This window comes from Prionailurus bengalensis, chromosome E4, assembly GCF_016509475.1.
Source record: "Prionailurus bengalensis isolate Pbe53 chromosome E4, Fcat_Pben_1.1_paternal_pri, whole genome shotgun sequence".
Lineage (NCBI taxonomy): Eukaryota > Metazoa > Chordata > Mammalia > Carnivora > Felidae > Prionailurus > Prionailurus bengalensis.
The window spans coordinates 34,850,593-34,866,338 of NC_057360.1; the positions used below are offsets into that span (position 1 = coordinate 34,850,593).

Consider the following 15,746-nt stretch of genomic DNA (forward strand, 5'->3'; position numbering starts at 1 on the left):
GCCCTTCCCTGCTCACACTCTTTCTGTCTCCCACAAATAAACATTTAAAAAAATCGTTGCATAGGTTAACATGCATTGAGCTTACAGTTCTTTAAAGTGAATTAATAAATAATTATGAATATCAATAGACATAACCTGCATAGGAAAAGCTCTGTGGTTTTTATTAATTTAAAAGCATAAAGGGATCCCAACAGCAAAATTTTATTTTATTTTTGTTGTTGTTGTTGTTATAAGACTTTATTTTTTTAATATGAAATTTATTTTCAAATTGGTTTCCATACAACACCCAGTGCTCATCCAAACAGGTGCCTTCCTCAATACCCATCACCTCCCCTCCCCTCCCACCCCTCATCAACCCTTAGTTTATTCTCAGTTTTTTAAGAGTCTCTTATGGTTTGCCTCCTTCCCTCTTTATAACTTTTTTTTTCCCCTTCCCCTCCCCCATGGCCTTCTGTTAAGTCTCAGGATCCACAAAAGAGTGAAAACATATGGTGTCTGTCTTTCTCTGTATGACTTATTTCACTTAGCATAACACTCTCCACGTTGCTACAAAAGGCCATATTTCATTCTTTCTCATTGCCATATTTCATTCTTTCTCATTCTTTCTCATTCCATTGTGTATATAAACCACAATTTCTTTATCCATTCATCAGTTGATGGACATTTAGGCTCTTTCCATCATTTGGCTACTGTTGAAAGTGCTGCTATTTTAAAGACTAACCCTCTAAATTCAAAAGAAAGCATATACTTACTACTACATAGAGGGGGATTATCACTCCAAGTCATTGTATTATCGTCGATACTAGAAAGTTCACAATAAATAACTTTTGACCCAAATAATCGATAACTAGAAAAGAAAAAAAGTTACTGGATTCTTCAGCAGTTAACAAGATGTGTAGAGCAATGAAAAAACATTTCACATGGCTGTTTTTCTCTACTACAGTAGTTTGAGGAAGAAGTTCCTTAAGGGACATATAATGGGAATGGTAACCATAGCTGCAACGTAACCAAATAAAGAATTTCTGCACTGAAATATACACTGGCCTAGAGCAAAGATTTCTAAATAAATCTGTCACATCTGTCAGTCTGGCCTCTCTGCTATCTCCAGCCATCACATTACACATTCACTTCTATGCTCTGGCCATTCTTCTCAGTCAGAACAACCAAGCAGAGAGATTAGGCCCTAGGGCTTGCCTGGATGGAGCTGAGTCCCAGCTCCATGACTCGCTTTCTATCTGACCTCAGGCAAGTCCCTTAATGTTCCTCTTGCTCACCTTCCTCATCCCGCCAAAGAGGATAACAGCATATACATCATGGAGCTCTTTTTTTAACATGTATTTATTTTTGAGACAGAGAGAGAGAGAGCATGAACAGAGGAGGGTCAGAGAAAGAGGGAGACGCAGGATCTGAAACAGGCTCCAGGCTCTGAGCTGTCAGCACAGAGCCCGATGCAGGGCTCGAACCCACGGACCGCAAGATCATGACCTGAGCCGAAGTCGGACGCTTAACCGACTGAGCCACCCAGGCACCCTCATCATGGAGCTCTTTTGAGGATTAGATGAGTTGCCATCTGGCACATAGCAAGTGTTAGGTGAGTTTTAGTTCTTATTCATGTTTACATCACAGTATCTGTTTTTATAAATGCTTATTCAATTTTGGGGGGGGGGGTACCGAAAGAGAGGGAGAGAGAAGCTGACAGTGCAGAGCCTGATGTGGGGCTATATCCCACGAACCGTGGGATCATGACGTGAGCCGAAACCAAGAGCTGGCTCCTCAACTGACTGAGCCACCGAGGTGTCCCCATAGTATCTTTCTAACAAGGAGTAGCTCAGGGATATGCCTACTCATTATCTTCTCTGATGATTTAAACTCACAGTACTCTCTTCTCCTGAACTCTCATTGTAATGATCATGAATCATTATATTTATTTGGGACTATTCATTTGCTACTTTGTTTTGACATCTTTTTGTATGTATTTTGTTTCTCAATAAGGCTACAACTTCTCTGAGAAGAGAATAGGTCTTAAATTTTTACTGTTCCTTAAAGTGCCTAACAAGCTATCTCTAAATAACTATAGGCATACCTCGTTTTATTGCGTTGTTTTTTTTCTGTGCACTTGGCAGATACTGTATTTTCTTTAATAAATTGAAGGTCTGTGCCAATACTACAACATGCAAGTCAATCAGTGCATTTTTCAAACAGCATTGGCTCACTCCGCGTCTCTGTATAAACTTATCTTTAAGGTATGTACGTTGTTTTTTTTTTAATATATAATGCTATTGCACATTTACTAGACTCCATTATGGTATAAACCTCACTTTTATATGCACTAGAAAACCCAATAAGTAATTTCACTCACTTTTTTGAAATACTTGCTTTATTGAGGGGTTATGGAACCAAACCCTCCACCTCTGAGGTATGCCTATGGTGACAGCATGCTCCAATATTTTTACTGGACCAAGTTAAAAAACAGACAGTGAAACTGCCTGCAAATGCTTCTAGCTGAATTTTTCCCCAGAATCAGTCAATCACTGATTCTCTATTAAAATGTATTAGGAGATTATTCTGGAACAATGGCAAGGTGGTAAGCACCAGGAATCTGTCTCTTGATCTAGAAGACAACTGCACTCTTAGGATCTATGTGATGTAAATATTTTAGAACTAGGGAGTCTGCTGATGGTTTACAACTTCCCAGGAAAGACTTGGACAGGTAAACTGCATTGATTTCAGTCAATTTCATCTCAGCAGAGTGTCAGGTACCCATCCTCCACCCCCCAGCAGGCAGCTATGCATGCGTTCTTGGAGCAGCTTAGAAGCAGTTGGGAGATCCAGGGTGGGCAAAAAAAGACTCTGTCCTCCAAATAGCGGGGATCTGTGCTCTTATCACTGAACTCTGCTTCTGATCACAGAGAAGCAGTGAGGCAGGCAGTTACTGTTGTCACACCTGCCCCTAACTCTTGTAACCCCCCTTCTACCAGCCTGAAGTGACTTCTAGGGGACTAAACATCCAGTGCCCTCTGCTCCTCATTTCATGTTTCATTTTTCTCCTCTCAGGAGCCAGACATTAAAGACTAGAACACTGAAAGACAATTGCATGTGTGGGAAAAAGTAAAAGTGAATGTGCATGCCCAGAGAAAGGCTAGAAAAAACTGAAAAGACCTTCAGTTTACATGTCAGGCTGATCCTTCGCATGGAGACAGCCTACAAGAATAACATAAAATGGCAAACCCTAGGGAAAGAGGAGAATCTGATTTCCAGAGTTAGCACATTAGTAGATTCAAATGTACAGTTCAACAAAAGTTACAAGGTATGCAAAGAAAGAGGAAAGTCTGGTCCATTCAAAGGAAAATATGCATTAACAGAAATTAACAGAACTAGACAAAGACTTTAAAATAAAAGTCTTAAAGATGCTCAAAGAATTAAAGGAAGAAATGTAGAAAGTCAAGAAAACAATGTGTGAAGAAAATGGAAACATCTACTGGAGATAGAAAACCTACAACAAAACCAAAATGAAATTCTGGAGTTGAAAAGCATAATAACTACAATGAAAAATTCACTAGGGAATTGAATACAGATTTGAACATGCAGAAGAAAGAATTGGTGAAGAGAGGGCAATGGAAATTATGGAGTCTGAGGAGCAGAAAGAGAAAAGATTGAAGAAAAGTAGACAACCACAGGTACTTAGGTGACACCAATATGCTAGCCAACATACATGCTGTAAGACAATCAGAAGAAGATAGAAAGGGCACAGAGAATATCTGAAGAAATAATGGTTGGAAACTTCCCAATTTTGATGAAAGTTGTGAATATAAACATCTAAAATGCTCAACAAACTCCAAGTAAGAAGAATGCATAGAGACCCACACTAGAAAGCGTAAGAAACTTTCAAAAGACAAAGACAAAGACAGAGAATCTTGAAAGCTGGGAGAAAGAAGTGAATTATCGCCTAGGAGGGATCCTAAATAAGATTATCAACAGATTTCACATCAGGACTTAGAGGTCAGAAGATAGTGGATGGACTGAAAGCTCAAAGGGCTAAAAGAAAAAGAACTGGCAATCAAAATTCCTCTATCCAGTAAAACTGTCCTTCAAAAGTGAGGGAGAAATCAAGACTTCCCCAGAAAAAAAAATCTGAGGGAGTTTGTGACCAACGGTTTGTGACTACAATTTCGCTTGTAGGAAATGTCCAAGGGAGTCTACGAGGTGAAATGAATGGACACTAAAAAGTAACTTGAAGCTGTATGGATAAAGATCTCAATAAAGTAAATACCTGGGCAACATTAAAAGCTAGTATTATTGTAACAATGGTTTGTAAGTAAAATTTTTGTTTTCTATATGATTTAAGACACCAATCTTTTAGAAGAAAATAAGTTATTAGTGCAGAAGCTAGTATTACAATTATTAGTGTAGAGATCAGTGCGGCATCAGCAACCAAAAGGGTGGGGATGAAGCTGTAAATGAGCAGTTTTTGTAATTTATTGAAGCTAACCTGGTGTAAATTCAAACTGGAGTGCTAAGAATGTAGGATGTTAACTGTAGTCCCCATGGTAACTATAAACAAAATAGCTGTAGAATATACACAAAAGGAAATGAGAGAGGAATTTAAACATTTCACTGTAAAAATAAACTAAACAAAAAATTAAACAGTAATACAGGAAATGAGGGACATAAAAAGGTATAAGGCATATAGAAAAAAATAGCACAATTTCAGACGTGCCTCTTGCCAGTAATTACTTTAAATGTAAACGGATTAAATTCTCCAATCAAAAGACAGCGATCAGCAGAATGGATGAAAACACATGCATGATCCAGGGGGACCTGGGTGGCTCAGTCAGTTGAGCATCTGACTCTTGATTTTGTGTCAGGTCATGATCTCAGAGTTTATAGGATCAAACTGTGTTGGGCTGTGTGCTGACAACACATAGCCTGCTTAGGATTCTCTCTCCTTCTCTGACCCTCCCCAACTCAATTCTTTCTTTCTGTCAAAATAAACTAAACCCAAACCTAGCAGAAGGGAGTATTAAAGATTAGAGAGGAGATAAATAAAATAGAGGAGAAAAACCAAAAGTTGGTTCTTTGTAAAGATCAACTGAATTCACAAACCTTAGTTAGATGGACTAAGAGAGAGAGAAGACTCAATTTATTGAAATCAGAAATGCAAGTGGGAACATTACTATTGATTCTACAGAAATATAAAATATAATAAAAGAGTTCTATTAACAGTTTTGCACCAACAAGTTGGATAACCTGGATAAAATGGACAAATTCCTAGAAACACAAAGGCTACCAAAACTAAACCATGAAGAAACAGAAATTACAATTACTTACTCACCTATAACTAGTAAGGAGATTGAATCAGTAATCGAAAGTCTCTCAATAAAGAAAAACCCCAGACCTGATGGTTTCATGGGTGAATTCCACTAAACATTTAAAGAACTAATACTTATCCTTCTCAAACTTCTCCAAAAAATTTAAGAGGAGGGAAATCTTCCTAATTCATTCAATGAAACCAGCATCAACATGATACCAAAAGACACTACAAGCAAATAAAGCTACAGACCAATACTTCTTATGAACCATGATGCAAAAAATCATCAAAAAATACTAACCAACAGGGGCGCCTGGGTGGCGCAGTCGGTTAAGCGTCCGACTTCAGCCAGGTCACGATCTCGCGGCCCGTGAGTTCGAGCCCCGCGTCGGGCTCTGGGCTGATGGCTCAGAGCCTGGAGCCTGTTTCCGATTCTGTGTCTCCCTCTCTCTCTGCCCCTCCCCCGTTCATGCTCTGTCTCTCTCTGTCCCAAAAATAAATAAATGTTGAAAAAAAAAATAAAAAAAAAATACTAACCAATAAAATTCAGTAGCATATTACATACGATGAACAAGCAAAATTTATTCCTGGGATGCAAGGATGGTTCAACATATGAAAAATGACCAATGTCATATGCCACATCAGCAGAATGGACAAAAACCACACAATTATCTCAATTGATGCAGAAAAAGCATTTGACAAAATTGAACACTCTTTCATGGTAAATATATTCAATGAACTAGGAAGACAAGAAAACTATCTTAAGATAATAAAGGCCATTCATGAAAAACCCACAGCAAATATTATACTCAATGGTGAAAAGCTGAAAGGTGTTCCTTTAAGATCAAGAACAAGTCAAGGATGCCTGTTTTTACCATTTCTATTCAACATAGTACTGGAAGTTCTAGCCATAGCAATTAGGCAAGAAAAAGAAATAAAAGACATCCAAACTGGAAACGAAGAAGTAAAATTATCAGTTTGTAGACAATGTGATCTTATCTATAGAAAATCATAAAGATTCCACCAGAACAAAACAAGTGTTAGTAGCACTAATAAATGAATTCAGCAAAGTAGCAGGATAAAAGACAATATAAAAAAAAAATCAGACGCATTTTCATATTGTATTCCGTTTACCTTCTAAATGAACATTTTTCATAAATGTCCAGTATCCCCAATATAGACTACTGAAAGAACCCTATAGAACAAAGGCTGTTAATCTTTTTAAAAAAAATTTTTTATGTTTATTTTTGAAAAAGAGAGAGAAAGACACAGTGTGAGTCAGGGAAGGGCCGATAGAGAGGGAGACACAGAATCCAAAGCTGGCTCCAGGCCCTGAGCTGTAGTCACAGAGTCCGATGTGGGGCTTGAACTCATGAGCCTTGAGATCATGACCTGAGCTGAAGTCAGATGCTTAACCAACCAAGCCACTCAGATGCCTCAAAGGCTGTTATTCTTAAGTGCTCAATACCTCTTTTTGAGATACTTAACCTTTGTAACAATCACAAAATTCTAACTAACAGATCTTGATCAACATAACAGTTCAGGTTAACCAGGTGAATTTTGGTCTGCTCTCAATATAAGAATATCTTCAGTTGGCAATTTGGTCTTTCATTTCTATAAGCCCAACTTCAACTGAGAGTTGGCCATTTTAAATAGGGTGCACTTTATTGTAAAAAATGAAGTCACCATTGTTAATGCTCACAATAGATTTATAGTAGATATGGTAAATATTATAGAATTTTGTTTTTCTTCATTTAAATTTCTTTCTACTAATTACACATCTTTTCAGTTTCCATAAAAAGCCTGAGCCTTGTTAGGTGGTAAGTACGACTTGTCAATAGGAGGAAAATGCAATCAACTTTATGGGAACGCTTATGAAGAGAAGCAAAACAAAAATGGAATTAGGAATATTTACCTTATTTCCTCTAAGGAACAATTTACTTACCCCTCATTACAAGCATAGTGAACCTGTGATCCAAAGAGAAAACTTCCATTTACGCTGACCATATGGCCATTTACGGGATCTCCTGGATGCTGACATGATTTTTCTAAAAGAAAATTTTCAAATTTGTTGTTTCATTTCAATTTCAAAATACTTGAATTAAAATAAAAATTCTGCATTGCTTATCTGAATTCATGAGAGTATTTTCTATTTTTGACTATTATAAAGCCAAACTTAAGATTCACATTTAACCAGATAACCAATTGCCAAGAAAAAGATTCCTTGGGGATTTTTCGAGGACTGAAAAACTACTATTTAAAACCTACATTCACATGAGAAAACAATCACTGCACTAGTGGAATATGCAATCTCAAATGTGTGAAATCTCTAGAGCAATAAAAAAAAAAAATCTGTACACTTACTTGTACAAGCCTCCTGGAGAGGTGTCCATGTGTTATTAGGGTAACAAACAGAAGATACGGGAAGAAGAGGCACAATACGCTTGTATCCTGGGCGACACTGAAATTGTACATTTTCCCCAGGATTATAACTGGATTTAACAACAGTTGGCCTCATAGAGTTGTACTGCGGAGGGTCACAGGCATCTAGGGATAAGAGAATGAGAACATGAAAATGAAGTATTTTCTCTCTGTCACCAACCAGGGACTGTGGTCTCCCAGCAGGAATGTAATACGGAATAGAAGGAAAAATCCAAGATTTTAAATGATTCTTCCATTCCTTTACCAAAGTTGTGATAGCAGTCAAGGATGTGCCTTGCTCGTTTTAAATAAAAATAATATCCTACTAGGTTTGGGGAATAGGATGAATTTTCTTTCAACAATACCTTGAAGACACAAAATCACTGGTTTTTGTCTTAACGATATATGTAAAAAAGCATCCTTCCCCATCTTTTTCTAAATTCATTTCAAAACTCGCCTCTCCTCAGGGTGCCTGGGTAGCTCAGTCAGTTAAGGGTGCAACTCTTGGTTTCAGCTCGGGTCATGATCTCACAGTTTTGTGAGATCGGGCCCTGAGCCCGCTTGGGAGTCTCTCTCTCCCTCTCTTTCTGCCCCTCCTCAACTCACACTGTCTCTTTCAAAAATGAAAAAAAAAAAAAAAACAAAAACCCAAACTATGAATAATTGCCCTTCCTCTAAGAAGCCTTCTATAGTATATGTAGCACTCTGCTCTGAATACTCTTCCATAGCCTGAAACAAACTAAAATAACTTGTCACTTCAGGCTTAGTTTCCTCTCAGAAGGCAAATTCCTAGAGGTAAGGGATCATATGTCTTCTTTTTCTATTACTGTACCCAGTGGGTGCTTACGAAATGCTATAGTAACAAGTGATTATTAAATAAGCGTAACGTATTTCATAGATCAAAATAAATATTCACTAAAGTCTTTCAAAATACAAGACTTCATTTCTTGTTTCATATTAGTGAACTGGGCATTTTATAAGTGAATAAATACCATTTAAATATCAAAATTTACTATTCTGAAATCCTTTTTTTAAGTTTATTTATTTACGTAATCTCTACACTTAATGTGGGGCTCAAACTCATGACCCCAAGATCAAGAGTCGCAGGCTTTTCTGACTGAGCCAGCCAGGCACCACTCAAAATTGACTACTCTCAATAGCATTACATGAAAAATATGTTGCTTTGGGGGACATTATTTTAAGTATGATTTCATCTTCCTCCACTGATCAATGGATCACACATTCTTTCAGAAGCTCCCTGAATGCAGCTGTCTGGGCTGTTTATCCAATATACACCTCCAGGAGTGCTACGATACTGCTATGCTTTTAGAATTTTGAGGGGGTGAAGGGAGGGGTTTTTTTCCCCTCCCTAGAATAGTGTCATTTCTACTTCAGCAATTCCTCTTCCCTTTCAATTAACCATGAGCTTGAAAACCAAACAGATCTGTCAGAACAATTATGTAAAACAACACGATGGAGACACATCCAGTAAAGTCCTAAAGGGCTCAAAGAACATGGAGGCCTCTCCTGTAAGGGTGAGGACCTAAGGACAAAGGAGACAGATCTACTTTGATCCCTGAAGAAACTTTTCTTTCTTACTCCCTGGATCTCCGTCTTACTTCAGATTAAGAGACTGGTCAAGAGAACTCTACTCAAGTGAAATATTACTCTCCTTTTACACCATAGTCCTAAATTCTAAAATTGTATCTATAAACACCGTCCAACATTTCCTTTACATCATGTCCTCAAATCCGCCTACTGGCAATATGTTTTCCACATTACCACTCTGCTGACCAAGATATGTGAATGTTCCTCAATCAACTGTCCAAATCAGAACAAAAGCAAAAAGCAAACAAAAAGTCATAGCAATTAAAAGCATTAAAAAGAGGATTAATAAAGAGATGAATTTTATTAATAACATGACATTTACATTAAAACGAATACCCTGAGTCATTTTATAATAGGGGGGAAAAAAGCTAGAAATGCTAATATAATTCCATTCTAGATACAAATGCACCACGTCATTAGAAATCCTGGAACCACCAAGAAATAAATCAAGTAACAGCATTCCTCTGATTAAATTATGCAAGTATTCCTTGTTTTATGCATTCAACTTCAGTAACTATATTGAAACCAAATAAGAATTTTAGAATTCCAAATATGACTTTCATATATAGTGACCTGTATGGAAAAAGAAATGTCAATTGGATGATTTATCCATTCAACTAATTTGAAGTATTTCTTCCTCCTAACACGTATAATTATAAGACATGCTTTCAAAAACATGCAAAGTTCACAACTTGGTTTGCAAGCTTTATACACTATAATAACTGAGTCCAATATTACACTGTTTTACAATAGTTTCTTCTCTTGCTCGGAACACTGATTTTTTTTTTTTTTTCTTTTTTAACCCTCTGGCTACCCTTTGTTCTCTGCTTGATTGGATAATGTGATATTCCTGATGGCTTGCTCTAGGAATTCGTGTTACTTCATTCTGCAGATCCCTCAGGGTGAATATGTATACTCCCATGACCTTATTATCACTGAGAGGCATTGCCTCCCGCATCCTGGTCCCCATCCTCAATCTCTACCCAGGGTGCCAAATGTATATATCCAATTGCCCACCCACATGCTCCACTTGGAAATGTCACGCTACCTCCGATAACATTTTGAAGCCAAAGTGTGGTCTCTTGATTCTTTTCATACTTACACATGCCCAGCAAACAAAATAGATGGGTTTTAAAATTTCAATTCCTGTATAATTAACATACAGTGTTATTAGTTTTCAGGTGTACAATACAGTGATTCAACAACTCTATACATTACACAGTGATCATCACGATAAACATACTCTTTATCCCCTCCACCTATTTCATTCATCTCCCCACCCACCTACCCTCTAATAACCACCAGTTTCTTCTCTATATTTATGAGTCTGTTTTTTAGTTTATCTTTTTTGTTGTTCATTTGTTTGGTTTCTTAAATTCAATGTATGAGTGAAATCGTAGAGTATTTGTCTTTCACTGACTTATTTCACTTAGCATTATACCCTCTTGCTGCAAATAGCAAAATTCCATTCTTTTTCATAACTAAGTAACGGTCCATTGTATATAGCTTCTTTATCCATTCATCTATCAACTCACCCTTCGGTTGCTCCCGTATCTGGGCTATTGTAAGTTAATGCTGCAATAAACATAGGGATGCATGTCTCTTACCAAATTAGTGTTTTCACATTCTTTGGGTAAATACCTAGTAGTGGAATTATGAATCATACAGTAATTGTATTCTTAATCTTCTATGTTTTCCACAGTGGCTGCACCAGTCTGAATTCCCACCAAGAGTAGACGAGGAGGACTTTTTACCCACAACCTTGTATTTTGGATTTTGGCCATTCTGACAAGTGTGAGGTGGGATCTCATTGTGGTTTTGTTTTGCTTTCTCTGATGACTGGTGATGTTGAGCACCTTTTCATGTGTCTCTTGGCCATTTGTCTGTCTTCTTATAGAAATAGAAATGTCTGTTCATGCCTTCTATTTTTCATTAGAGTATTTGGGGTTTTTTGTTCTTGAGTTAAATATAGATGGTCTTCAAAACAGAAATTCCTGTTCCTTCTCTTTTATTCTGCCTTTCCTTTGAGTTCAGATCACCATCATTTCTATCTACATTGCTACTAGCATTTATGAATAGGCCTCCTTACCTACCACCCACCTTTCAGCCAGGCAGCCTGGTTCCACTACCAACACTTCTTCCCACCACATTCGTCTGAAACCCTCCCGCGCTTACACCAACAATCTACAACGTGGTCCTCAAGAAATGATCTTCTACTGAGTCTAGAGAAATTAAAGGAACTCTGGTTTAGACTTGCCATGTGCCAAGTCAAACAAAAGGGCTCAAGGTGCCCTAAAAGGACAGATGCTAACATCATGTCTGAATTTTAATGATGGTGATTGTTCATTCTTGACTATCCTGTTGCTGTCACAGTGATCTGCTCTGTGATCCAGTCCTCTGCCTTCCTCTCGCCTCTGTGTCTTCCTGCTGCCACACCGGGTAGCCCCACAGTCCATGGATGCCCTAAGCCATGTCACATCGCTAAGCCTCTGATCACACCGTTCCCTCTGCTCTGAACACCCTTCCTACCTGCTCACCCGCAAGCCCTGTTCAACTCTCGTCTCCTTACACTGAATCCACTCAACTGTTCCTCCAGCAAGCGTTTTCCACTTCCCCGGGGAGGCAGGGCCCCTTCCCCTTCCCTTGCACCATCCTTTGCATGGACCTCTCAAGTCACTATCACATGTTTTTGTGTTTAACAGTTCCCATGGCTGGCTCCATTCATCCATGCAGCCACAACACCAAGCACAGCATGTCCCTCAGAGTAGCGAGGCAAAACAACATGGCACTCAAAGGACCACTGGTGTCAAACAGAACACCATGGGGAAGAATACGTTGTCATGCATCTGACATTGAAACTAACCATCTTTAAGCTTTAAGCACTGGAGAAAGATCTGGCCATGTCATTTCTTCTGTTGCCTATCTCCTAGTATTCTGTAACCTAGCAACTGACCAGGAGGACTGTCCTCTGGGTATTACAATACGTAGAGTAAAGAAACTAAGAAACTAGCATGTAAGCACTTACAGATCTTGGCTTCTTTAATTAGAGAGAAAGAAAAGACCTAACGACATGACCTACAACAGGAGATAGTGGGTTTTGTACAAAACCAGCAGACCCTTTGGGGAAGAATGAGACTGGTCCCGAAACTGGACAAATGTTCCCTTCTGCCATCTCGTGCAGCTGGCAACTAACTCCCTCTGAGGTGGTGAGCTTCCGGGCACAACATTGTCTGCCTACACACCTTCTCCTGAGACGATGAGAGGCATCAAAACTGAACTGTGTACGCCCTTCCCACTGTTTCCCTGCCCAACATAATGAAGGCTCATCTGTACTTTCCCTAATTTCATACCTGTCCTGATTTTACCTTTAAAAAAAATGTATTTTTTAATCTTTATTTTTGAGAGACAGAGCGCAAATAGGGGAGGGGCAGAGAGTCAGGGAGACACAGAATCTGAAGCAGGCTCCAGGCTCCGACCCATCAGCACAGAGCCCGACACAGGACTCAAACTCACGAATCGTAAGATCATGACCTGAGCTGAAGTCGGACACTCAACTGACTGGGCCACCCAGGCACCCCATGATTTTACCTTTGAACCTTACACTTGGCCTTGATTTCCCTTTTCTTCGTTTTTAAGTTTTATTCCCTTCCATGTTGCACTCTGTTCATTTCAGTTGTCTCTTTCCTCTATTTCAAATGACATTCAGAGTCTCCTTCCCCTTTTAGCTATAAGGCTAATCTAACCTTGATCCTTTTTAAAAACTTCTTTTTCTTTTCTTTTTACCACCACTGGCCCCTCTCCACTCCACTCCCCCCACACAGAAATGAACTGTTTGATGATCAGTATCAAGCAAGACTATTGTGAGCACTGCAGACTCTACATAAACAGTGGAAGACAGAGCCCCTCTGACAGGCGCCCCTGCCTTAGCTTAGGCACCACGGATAGGCCATCCTAAGCATGATGCTTTAAAGAACCTTCCTCCGGTACTGTAAGCCTCACCTGAATCCTTTATTTCATTTTCTGGTACTTAATGTGTATACAAGAGTGTTGATGCTGACGCAGAAAATGGGCATCTGGAACCACAAGTGTGACAAGACAGAGGAGCTCTCTGCATTCTACTGGGGAGAGCAGAAGACACAGGTTTGCAAGGGTGACTCCCAGTCGGGGGATTTGAGGTGGAGTGTGTGGGTCCACCTGAGACGGGGTGGTCAGAGAGGGGCCTTCCGAGGGGGCAACATCTCAGCTGAGTGTGAAGGACAAGAAGGAGCCTTAGGCACAAGGGGCCGGGGGTGGATGCGCCAAGTCTAAGGGAATAGCAAGTGCAGAAGCCCCACAGTGGCAGAGCATGGCCTGTTTAAAGAGAAAACTGTTCCTGCCTCCAGTTAAATGCTGTCAGGGACTCAAGCTCCTTTCCTCCAGAGCACTTCTGCGCTACAACATATTTATCAGTAGTATGCTTGGTGTCTGCCACTCCCAATAGATTTTAGCAACTATGTCTTGACGGCCACTGTGTGCATGGCACTGGGGGCCTCACAGTGAGTAATGCAGTCTCTGCTTACATCGATGTGACTGCAACCAGATCAATAGTGAAATCAGGATCATGCAAATGGGGCAGTTTTGTGAGTGCTCACCACTCACCAGTGTATCCTGAGGACCAGCACAGAACCTGGCACACAGAAGACAAATATTTGGTGAATGAATGCTACTAAGGAAAGAATGCAGCATACATAACGTATACCTAATAGGCTCCTAGAAATAACTTGGGCAGAGAAACACAGGTGCAGATATAGACAGAATGAAATATACTAAAGTGCTGAAAATGGTTGTTGCTTCAATGTTAAGTGTTAAACAACGAGCACTCTTTTTTAACACACGTGCACACACACACACACACACACACACATATTATAAGCACTCATTCCTATTCAGTGAAACATTACACAAATTTAACGGACGGGCCTTCAGCTTCTGTTAATGTGTGCAAGAGAAAACCACACTGACATTTTTTATCATGTTATTTCTTAGGATACTCATTTATCAGTAAGCTACCAATCTTTTTGATTCATTCAGTGGGCACCTGGATGGTTCAGTCAGTTCAGCCTCCAACTCCTGACTTTGGCTCAGGTCATGATCTCATGGTTGGCGAGTTGGAGCCCTGCATCTGACCCCACACAGCGGGGCGCCTGCTTGGGATTCTCTCTCCCTGCCTCTGCTCTTCTTCTGCTTGAGAGCGCAGGCTCTCTCACTCTCTCTCTCAAAATAAATAAAATTAAATTAAAAAAAAATTCCCTCAAATATGACCCACCCTAATGAAAAGAAGGAAATGGCCAAAAAGCCATTAGGTAATGGAATTGGGTAATGTCTATTGGATGGGAACAGGAAGATGATTCTATGTCCAAAAAAAAAAAAAAAGAACAGCATTCGACCAACACCAATATGATCTTGGACAACAAGGAGACTGTTGTCTTTCGGTACAAAAAGCAAGGTGTGGCCTTCCCAAACTCTAAGCCCCAGAGACCCACAGCATTTTTGCACTCAGAGGCTCTGAGTCAAGCTTGCACACACACGGGGGCTTCTCAGCCCCCGTGTAAACCAAGCAGAGACCTTCCTTATCCAACACTCGACACCATAGGCCTGGTCACTTCCGTAAAGCACACACCCGGTAACACCCAGCCTGGGGTCCCCTAGCCCGGCACAAATTATACCCTCTTCCCAAGGCAGCACCCCTCCAAGAAACACAGGGCAAATATCCCCACAGGCACAGCGCGGATCCTAGCAACAGCTGCACGCACTGAACACGAAGACCAAACCTTCACCCTGAACTCCAGGTCCGCAAGTGCTCAGGCCCGGAAGCACACTGCAAGCTATCGCTGGGGTCAGGGATCCGCCCTGGGAAAACACCCGCCGCACCCATCGCCCGCAAGACTTACTCCAACGCCTCACAAGTCTTCACCTCCGGCACCCCAGAATCCCCGACCGATAGGTGCTCGCACAGCACGTCCAGGGGCACCCCCGGCCCGCGCCTGCTCCCGACCCACCAAAGAAAGCTCCGGGGCCCTGGGTCCGGTCGGCCCGCTCGCAGACCCGCTCCGGCTCGCCACTTGAGCGCACACCCGATCCAGGCTCTTACCGGAGGGCATGGGTAGCAGTAGCACTGGGGCCACCAAAAGGATTACAAAGCAGGACAGTGAAGAGCGCCTCTCGGGGAGGCCGGGATCTGCGTGGAACAGCGCGCAAGACGCCATCATCTTCCGGGAGACCAGCGGGAACCGGGGAGCTCGCCGGGCAAAGACCTTCCCGAGTCCGGGTACCAGACGCAACAATCCCCCTCGTACGCAGGTGTCAGGCTCCCAGGCGCAGGGGCGTGGCCTGAGGAAGTGAGTGGAAGTGACGGAGTTGGGCGGGCGTG

The 15,746-nt window shown here is 40.7% G+C and overlaps 1 protein-coding gene across 1 annotated transcript in view; it reads right to left on the reverse strand.

The window, feature by feature from the left end:
• Positions 1 to 15,724, reverse strand: part of LOC122475742 (membrane cofactor protein-like) — a 36,019-nt gene extending 20,295 nt beyond the window's left edge. The window contains exons 1-4 of the mRNA XM_043567832.1: positions 15,468 to 15,724; positions 7,673 to 7,855; positions 7,254 to 7,356; positions 753 to 847 (exon numbers count right to left, since the gene is read on the reverse strand). Of these exons, the coding sequence (XP_043423767.1) occupies positions 753 to 847; positions 7,254 to 7,356; positions 7,673 to 7,855; positions 15,468 to 15,585 (499 nt within the window). The 5' untranslated portion in view covers positions 15,586 to 15,724. The remainder of the gene's footprint in view (positions 1 to 752; positions 848 to 7,253; positions 7,357 to 7,672; positions 7,856 to 15,467) is intronic.
• Between the last annotated feature and the right edge of the window lie 22 nt (positions 15,725 to 15,746).